The 9,371-nt window shown below is 48.8% G+C and overlaps 1 protein-coding gene across 1 annotated transcript; it reads left to right on the forward strand.

Annotated features, from left to right (window-relative positions):
- The first annotated feature begins 3,652 nt into the window (after window positions 1-3,652).
- TMEM45B (transmembrane protein 45B) lies at window positions 3,653-7,384 on the forward strand. The gene is made up of 5 exons (XM_052662510.1): window positions 3,653-3,833; window positions 4,311-4,517; window positions 5,469-5,653; window positions 6,100-6,245; window positions 7,273-7,384. Exons 1-5 carry the CDS (start codon window positions 3,653-3,655, stop codon window positions 7,382-7,384), a joined length of 831 nt encoding a protein of 276 aa, XP_052518470.1.
- Window positions 7,385-9,371: the final 1,987 nt, after the last annotated feature.

Below are 9,371 nucleotides of genomic sequence, written 5' to 3' on the forward strand. Positions count from 1 at the left end.
TTTATCTCGTGTGATACCAAAAGAGAATAAACATATTAAAAGCAAGGGAATTTGTGGGAAGAAAGTGAAAGTTGCTCAGTCATGTCCACCTTTTTGCCACCCCAAGGACTAGAGTCCATGGAATTCTCCAGGCCAGAATACTGGAGTGGGTAGCCTTTCCCTCCTCCAGGGGACCTTCCCAACCCAGGGATCGAACCCAGGTCTCCTGCATTACAGACAGATTCTTTACCAACTGAGCTATCAGGGAAACCCATCTTTATGGAACCACTTTCTAATGTTTTCTTATCTGTAGCCTTTCCTTAGACTGAAGTATTTTACAGGATTCTGTGTATTCAAGGACCCTCACCCCTTAAGTGTTTACCATTTAATGTTTCAGAATTTGTTTTAAAGCTGGACTTTTCAAGGACTTAGTCTATCTGAATAGTATTGTACAAATTATTAGAAGTCTACATTTTTACTGTTCTGTTTGAAATTACTTCATTTCCTCTTTTTCAAGATTGGATCCATCTTATCTCTCTGGACAATCTATAATGTAGCTAACCTAATAACCTATTAGGCTTCCCCGGTGGATCAGTGGTAAAGAATCTGCCTGCAAAACCAATACAGTATGTTAAAGTAAAATGAAGTTAGAAAAAAAAAAAAATCTGCCTGCCAATCCAGGAGACGTGTTCAATCCCAGGCTGGGAAATCCCCTGGAGAAGGACATGGCAACCCACTCCAGTAGTCCTGCCTGGGAAATCAAATGGACAGAGGAGCCTGGTAGGCTGTAGTCCATGTAGTTGCAAAAAGAGTTGGATGTGACTGGATGACTAAACAACCACCTATTAATCTGTGTTTTTTAAGCTTTTTTTATATTGGAGCACAGTGACTGTTTCAGGTATACAGCAAAGTGATTCGCTTATGTATAAACATGTCCTATTCTTTTTCAAATTCTTTTCCCATTTAGGTTGTTACATAATATTGAGCAGAGGTCCCTATGCTATATACAGTGGGTCTTTGTTGGCAATAACTTACTGATTTGTTAATGAAATTTCCCCTGCTCCTCTCCCGTCAAGTCAGGATACTTGGCCTTCCACGAAGTACACAGTAAGTTAAAACTGGTTTCTCCAGACAAGGTGCAGGTCCTAGGATCCATTGGTGTGAATTTTTAAACAGGTAGATGGGAAGGGTGAGGCTGGACAAACTGGATGGGCACCACTCCAGCAGACAAGAACTGTCCCCATTTAGGGTTCCGCTTTTCAGAAAAATGGGGAAGGGCAAGGAGGATTTGAAAAGGTGGCTTTCTGCACCCTGATTAGGAAAGCAAAGGAGTGTCACAGGCTTGATCTGGAGAGGGACAGGGTTAAACATTACATGAAAATGGAAATTTTGAAAAATGTTTTCCAGTAGAGGATTAATAAAGAATGAGAAGGGGGCCTTCCGGTTATGGCATAGACAGGCAATTCCTTTCTGCAGCCCCTGCCCCCCTCCCACTCCACAATAAGCATACCACTAGACAAAGTTACCAAAACCACCTATTTCAAGGAACTGGAAATTGGCCAAGGTAGACAATAAATGGTAAAGCTGTGGTGACTGTTAAGGTACTTGTTAAATAAGGTCCTGGAATGTCGCGTGGTGAGCCTGTTTGACAAACGCCTACAACAGAACTGAAATAGAAAAACTGGTCACCCACAGGACCTGAAAGAGCACATTGTGGAGGGCAGGCTGTGGGCAGAGGGGCAGGACTGCGACACACGCCCTTACTAGGTCCGCAGATGGACTGCTTCAGGGTTCCCAGGGAAGCCAAACTGGTCAACTCAGACCACAAAGAGCAGGGTTTGGGTACGCTTTGCAGGCTTCTCATCCAAGGGGTACACTGTGGGGAAGGCCCTGGGACGTCAGATTGTTTATCACTGTGACTCAGCAGCTGTTTCAAGAGTGTGCTCACAAGAGGTTAGTGTCAGTTCAAAGCCCCTGCAGGCCACCTGCCACACAAAAGGTGCCGAGGCAGTGATATTATGGAAGAGCTCAGCTAGACTCTCAACAGCAGCGTTTATTAAGAAACGATTTAGACCTTCAGGTAAGAATGGTGGGAGACCATGGCCTTTTGGCTACACCCTAATGGGGTCCCCCTCACTCAGTCCACGTGACTTAACTAATATTTGTGGACCATTTTTTTTTAAGCTTTTATTGAATTTGTTACAATACTGTTTCTGTTTTACTTTTTTTGCCACATAGCATATGGGATCCTAGTGCTCTGACCAGAGATCAAACTCCAAGCAAAATATTAACCACTGGTTTGCAAAGGAAGTCCCCCTCAGTCCGTGACTTTTAAATAAGGTGGTGCTGGCCATGAAAACAAGTCACTCGGCTGCCTGGACAGACACAGCTCCTGATGGTGATGGGGGCAGGCTAAGAAATGTTTGGCTTCATGGGCTAAACATGGGAATGAATGCTGGGCAGTGAGCAGGGGAAATAAACGCACAGCTTTGCTAGCCTGCGGTCACAGTCCCAGCTGGGTGAGCAGCAGGCCAACCAGGAATTTAACAGGGAAAACCCTAGAAATGAGTTACAGAACAGTTGCGATAAAGCTCTCTGCATATCTCTGGCTGAATGACAGGCTTTGTCATTTTACCAGATTTGAATGACCTTATACTTAAGAGTGGTACATAAAAATCCTTCATTTTTCAAAATAGGTGAAAAAACAGTATTTTCAACAGAATGTCTTTACAGTGAGATTTATTATCAATTAACATTCTCACCGTGTCTTTTGCACATTCTTCGGTGGTCTTTTCCTTACTAACGTGTAACAGCTCTGTAGCGGAATATCCATATCACAGCTCCTGCAGACGTCTTCCTGAACAGTTTGCCTTCTCATTGTTTTATATGTAAGATGCTTATGCAGGTGACTTTCTCTTTTTGAAGTCCCTCTTTTACCCTTATGTTTAGGAAGGCTTTTCTATTCTAAGATCAGGAAGTATTTACCCATCCTCTGTTCCCTCCCTTCTATTTAAAAAAGGAAAAAAAAAAATTAGCTGCCCCGGATCTTAATTGCAGCACTGATTTTCTAGATGTGGCATGCAAACTCTTAGTTGCACCATGTGGGATCTAGTTCCCTGACCAGGGATGGAACCTGAGCCCTTGCATTGGGAGCTCAGCGTCTTTGCCACTGGACCACGAGGGAAGTCCCCCCACCCTTTTATTTTACCCATGCTTTTAAAGCCTTGGACTTCCCTGGTGACTCAGATGGTAAATAATTTGCCTGCATTACTGGAGACCCAGGTTTGACCCCGGGTTTGGGACGATCCCCTGGAGAAGGGAACAGCTACCCACTCCAGTATTTTTGCCTGGGAAATCCCACAGACAGAGGAGCCTGGTGGTCTGTAGTCCATGGGATCGCAAAGAGTCAGACGTGACTGGGTAACCAACAGTTTCACTTAAAAAAAAAAAAGCCTCAGAGCAAGTGTATTCTCCTGGGCTTGTTAACTCACTGAACAGATAAGACTTTAGTGACATAACACAGGTTTGTTCTACAAGGAGGGGCTCTTTCTTAATACAGCTTACAACTCAGAAGCCTCAGTCATGGATCGTGTTTCCTACAGAAACAACCATTTATGTCTTCATTCAGCCACCTAACAACTGTTGCCTTACTGTTTAGGTGTCCTGGGACTTGATGGCGAACTTCAAGGGCCATGCGCTCCCCGGGAGCTTCTTCTTGATAGTTGGACTGTGGTGGTCAGTGAAACACCCACTGAAGTACTTTTATCGAAAGGAGAAGAGCAGCCAACTGATCCATCACTACCAGCGTCTCGAGATCATTGAAGCTGCAATCAGAACTTTATTTTCAGTCATCGGTAAGGTCTGGGGGTCATCTGACTCAGGGAATTCGCATCAAACCCAGAACACATAAGCCATCTCATGGCCCCTGTGAAACAAGTGTCTCCACCGGTAGGGGTAACGGAGAATTTTTAGTTGGGTGCTAAATATCCTACCATAGCATCCACTGTGTATCAGGCTTTGGTAGGCTGACGGCTGATAGCACCTTTGCTGTTGGTTGTTTAGTTGCTAAGTTGTGTCTGACTCTTTTGCGACCCCATGGACTGTAGCTGTGTGGCTGCATTCCTATTGCTCTCTGTCCCTCTAAGGAACAACAGAGGCATGTGTCTGCAGATTCCTTGGCAAATACCTTTCACGGAAACAGTGGCATCCGAGGCAGCAACATGGGTCCACGGGGCCTTGGCCACCCCCACCTGTCCCTGGGGGTCACTCGGCCGTCTGTTGGTCCTGGAGCGGCTCTCCCCTCCCTGACCTCCATTCTCGTTTCCCTGCAGGGATCCTGGCAGAGCAGTTTGTTCCTGACGGGCCCCACCTCCACCTGTACCACGAGGACCACTGGGTAAAACTCATGAACTGGCAGCACAGCACCATGTACCTGTTCTTCGCAGTCTCGGGCGTCGTGGACATGCTGACCTACCTTATCAGCCACGTCCCCCTGGGGCTGGACAGACTGGTTATGGCTCTGGCTGCCTTCAATGAAGGTAACAAGGTGGTATGGATGGAGATTTAGAGGAACTGGAGCACAAAAGATCAGAAATATTGCGAACTTAGTTACCTTCCCCAGAAAATCCCACTCTCTGAACTTGAAAACCCTACACAGGACCTGATCCTGTGCCCTGGATGGTACAAATGAGAGACCCATAAAGCAGTGCAGGAAAGTATGGGATTTTTAGCCGAAGTCAGGTGGTGTCAGTGGTAAAGAATCCGCTGGCTAATGCAGGAGATGCAAGGGACACAGGTTCAATCCCTGGGTCAGGAAGATCCCCTGGAGAAGGGAATGGCAACCCACTCCAGTATTCTTGCCTGGAGAGTCCCATGGACGGAGGAGCCTGGCAGGCTACAGTCCATGGGGTTGCAGAGTTGGACATGACTGAAGCAACTTAGCACACTGGGCACGGGCTCCTCCTGCCTGCCCATGCGGCTCCTCCATACACCATCAGGCAAGGGGGTAACCCTCTGGTTAGGGGAGAAGGGCTCTGCACCTCACCCTGATGCAGCACAGTCACTGTCTGGCTCCATCAGAAGGCCCACCAGCAGCCAGGACACAGTTCCTAGTGTAACTCATGTTAACTGGGAAAGTGCAAGCATGTCGTGATCCAACCCTATCATCTGCTTCTGTACTGCAGGAAGAACTGAATAAAAGGCTGAAAGAGGATAAAACTGAATTTCAGGTATACACACACGACTTGTCACACATCAGCAACACCTCACCGTCCTGTGATGTACCCTACCATCTCGGTGAAGAGATGTTAAGATTCATCCTGTGCTGCTTACACACTTACACACACACATACCCTGCATCAGAGTTGCCCCCGAGCGTTGCGTGAACTGGCTTCCTGAGTGCTGGAAGATCCAGCTTTCACGCAGACATTTCCCAATGAGGCTGAGGTCAGGAGGGGCTGCTCGGGCCTGACGGTCTCTGCTCCACGCAGGCTTCCTCTTCTATTACCACGTGCACAACCGGCCGCCGCTGGACCAGCACATCCACTCCCTGCTGCTGTACGCTGTATTCGGAGGCGCCCTCAGCCTCTCCGTGGAAGTAGTCCTTCGGGACAACATCGTGCTGGAACTCTTCCGCACCAGCCTCCTCCTCCTGCAGGCCACCTGGTTCTGGCAGGTAAACCCATGCCCCTCACTTGGTGCGAGCCAGGATGAAGCAGGTGTGCTGAGCAGGCCAGGAGAGGCAGCACTGACGCACCACGCAAAGGGGCTCAGGGCCCGCTTCTCTGCCCACCCATGACCTGTGACACCTTAGCCGTCCACGTCCTGCTGATGCATAAACAAGTGAGAGGCTGAGGCTGTCCCTGACCGACCTTCCCAGCAGAGCTACTAATACTGTTATCAGACTCTTGCTAAACTGCTCATCTGCAACGTGGGCCCTGAAACTTTAAGCAAGGCTGCACTGGACCCAGAGCTGAGAGCAATTCCCTGCACAGAGGCCACTCAACACAAGCAGAGGGGTGGGGTGTGAGCTGTCTGGGTAACTGCAAACACTCTGGTGGGCTCAGGGGCTTCACGGGCCCAACTAACGGCAAGACTGGCTCCCCTCTTTTAATCCACCAGATTGGGTTCGTGCTGTTCCCGCCTTTTGGAGGCCCTGAATGGGACCAGAACAGCCACGACAACATCATGTTCGTCACCATGTGCTTCTCCTGGCACTTCCTGGCCGCGCTCTGCATCGTGGCCGCCAGCTACTCACTGGTTTACTGGTAGGTCCAAGAGGAGGTGACTCTTGTCAAGTGTGTCCTCCTAACCAACCCTGTCCTGGAAATGTATCACCCCACACTGTTCTTACCTCCAGTGACCACCTCTCCTAAATGAGCAGTGCAGACACCCACCACTTGATGAGGGCCAGGCATACACCTACTTCTGTGCAAGGTACTCTATGCCTGCACACGAGGGTGATGAAATCTGAGAAGACACAGGACCTGTCTGGTCACAGAGATCCGACAGACCCAGGTTTGGAAGGCAGTTCTGGTGGGTTTTAGGCCAGAGGTTTGACAGGAGCAGCTCTGCATCAGGACTCTGTGCTGGTTCACTTGGAGCCCATCACCTAAGCGCTGGGTGCAGGCACACGTGACCCTCAGGTGAGACGCCACAGCAGCAGGCGTTCACTACGGCACTGGTCTCCAGGTCATGAGAGCAGCTCCGAGCGCCAGGCACTGCCTGTGCCCCGGCACTCTGGTTACACTTAGTGTATAAATCACCTCACTTCACGGCCCCCCTGTGAAGGATGCACGTGATGTTTGTAGCTGGGGAAACCAAGGCTTCGCAAGAGTGGGTAACTGGGTCAAGGTCACCCCAGGAGGAAATGGCAGAGCCCAAGTCTAACCACCACGCACCTGGTCCTACTAGTTCTGTGTCGTCAGAGATGCCTCGTTCTCTCCTGGTTGCTGACTTCCCTACCCAATGCAGAGATGCTTCACCCAGAGAGTTCCACACACATTAAACAGCAGGCAAGCAGGCCATGGTTCCTTTTAGTTCTACTGCCCAGTCTGTGAAATGATAAACTGGGGGTGGGGGGAGACCTAGGTCCAGTCTCAGTTGCAACACTAACCTGTAAGTACTACTGATCCTGAGGCCCTTCATCTCCCAGAGTCCTGTCTAAGCGGTCAGAAAAGTAGTATTTGAAAGAGACAGAATGCTCTGAGAGCCGGTGAATGCCTCTGCACCCCTGGGTGAGGGAGTAAGGCAACTTGGGGGCTCACCCATCTGCCCTTGCTGTCCCCATTACAGCTTCTTGACGCGGGTGAAGAGGCCGGAAGACAGAGAAGTCATTGGGATTCAGAAGCTGAGGTCGGATCACACATACCGGAAGGCCCTCCTGAGTGGCTCAGACGAGGAGTAGGGGCAGCTCCCGGTCAGCAGCGGAGGGTGGCGTGTCCTGAAGGTGCTCGGCCAGCCATCAGCGGGCCAGCTCCCTGCCTCTACCGCCGCCCTCACTGTGATCTGCTCCCAGGGTCCCACCATCTCGCTGAACCAACTAAGGTCCGTGTGGATGTGCTATTCTGTCGAGAAAAATGAAGTCAACCTTTATGTTCATCTCAGAATAAGGAGAAATCAGACTGAAAGTTTCAGAACAGGAAGTGACCTCCTGGATGAATTCAAGATACAAATCCGGAAGAATTTACTGTTTTGATAATTTAGCCCCATTTCTCTCAAATGCAGCAGGTACTTTCCTATCAGAAATCAAGTCAATGACAGAACCTTTAGAGAGATAACTCTAATTTTTTTAAGTAAAATAATCCACAAGCTTTGGTATTTTAAGTATTACTTGTTAAGCATTTCCTAACTAATCCTAATACTCCAGAGGACTGCAATACCACTCACTGTTGATAAACAATGAGTTTGGGCCAAAGTGACTTTGTGTTTAACCAGGAAGCCAGTCTGGTCCAGCTTAGGGCTGAACTCAGATGTTCTTACTCCTCAGAAGTACCTAATGACAGGCTGCTGAGAGAGCTCCATAATGAGGCAGAGAGAAATGTCAGGTCAAGGGAGGCTTTGAATTTAAATATAGCTGAAAGCAAAGGATGAGAATCCTCCAAATCCTGCAAAGAATGTGAATCTTAAATGAGTAACAAACTCTAGATACGCAAGTCTTAGTTCTGGATCTTTTTTTTTAAACTTCCTTCAACAAAAATTTATTGAAGATATACTTTGCAACAGCACAGCAATGGTTGCTAAGGATTATAAAATATGTGTCCAGCATGGAATTCAGCCTCAAGGGAGCGCTATAAGCAGTTCCATGCAGGGTGACTGGTGTCTCCAGGACATGAAGGAGGGGAGAAGGCAGCGGGGTGGGGATGCCCTGTAGAAAAGCACATCCCAGGCAGTGAGAATCCAGGTATGAACTCTTGAGCAAAGAAAACGTGGAGTTAATCAGGCTCTGTAAGAGTGGGTTAGGACAGATGTGAAAGGCCGTGTGGACTCACAGTGCCACTCATTCGTACAGGATTTCCCAGACCTTGAAATGCACTCAATCTCGTGAGATTCTCACAACTGCCTGCACTGCAAGAACATGGGGCCCTAAACTGAACAGGAGTAGCCTAAGGCCACAAAGTCACTAAATCCCTAAGCCAGTCCTCAGCAAGACTCAGAGGCCAGCTCCTCTGTCCTGCACTCTCCACTACTGCACACCCACCCAGCAGAGGTCATCTGTGTGAAGCCGGATGCTCTGTGGAAGAAATGCTATACTTATGTGACAGGCAACCAACCTCCCCGGGTGAGCCAGCAGCTCAGGGCTGAAGTCACACCTCAGGGATTAACAATGAGCTACCTGGAGATACTGACAGAATTCTGAGAAAAGAACCCGCGGGTCCCCTTTCAGGATTCACTTTGCTCTGCGTGCTAAGTACGGACCCAAGCGTTCACTGGGCAAGTCCTGAATGAAGCACGTTCTTTACTGGTATTTAATGTAAAACATGTTCTTTCCTCAGGGACTGGAGGTGAGAAGAAACCTAGTCCCAGTCTTCCTTTCACCAGGAGGGGACAGAACACTTTAGGGGACTGCAGCATCTTCTCCAAAGTGAGGGATTGAGGTGTTGAGGGTCAGATGCAAATGTTAAAACTTGTTTTGACACCCCCTGCACAGCACAGGTTGAGACACCTTCACGGAGGTGTGTGTGATGAAGTACAAACCCATCATGATGCCCTGTACCAAATCTAGTCTCAGATACGTGGTCTGCATACTTACGCCAGGCTCTGAACCAAATTCTTCTGGATTTGTTGTCCCCAAACCCCCATGATAGTTCCCATGTCTCTGCAAGACCCCTGAGGTCTGCCCGGAAGCAGCCACAGCCGGTGCCTGTGCTGGCAGCGTCACTGGAGCAGCCTGC

Source organism: Budorcas taxicolor, chromosome 25 (genome assembly GCF_023091745.1).
Source record: "Budorcas taxicolor isolate Tak-1 chromosome 25, Takin1.1, whole genome shotgun sequence".
NCBI classification, from domain to species: Eukaryota; Metazoa; Chordata; class Mammalia; order Artiodactyla; family Bovidae; genus Budorcas; species Budorcas taxicolor.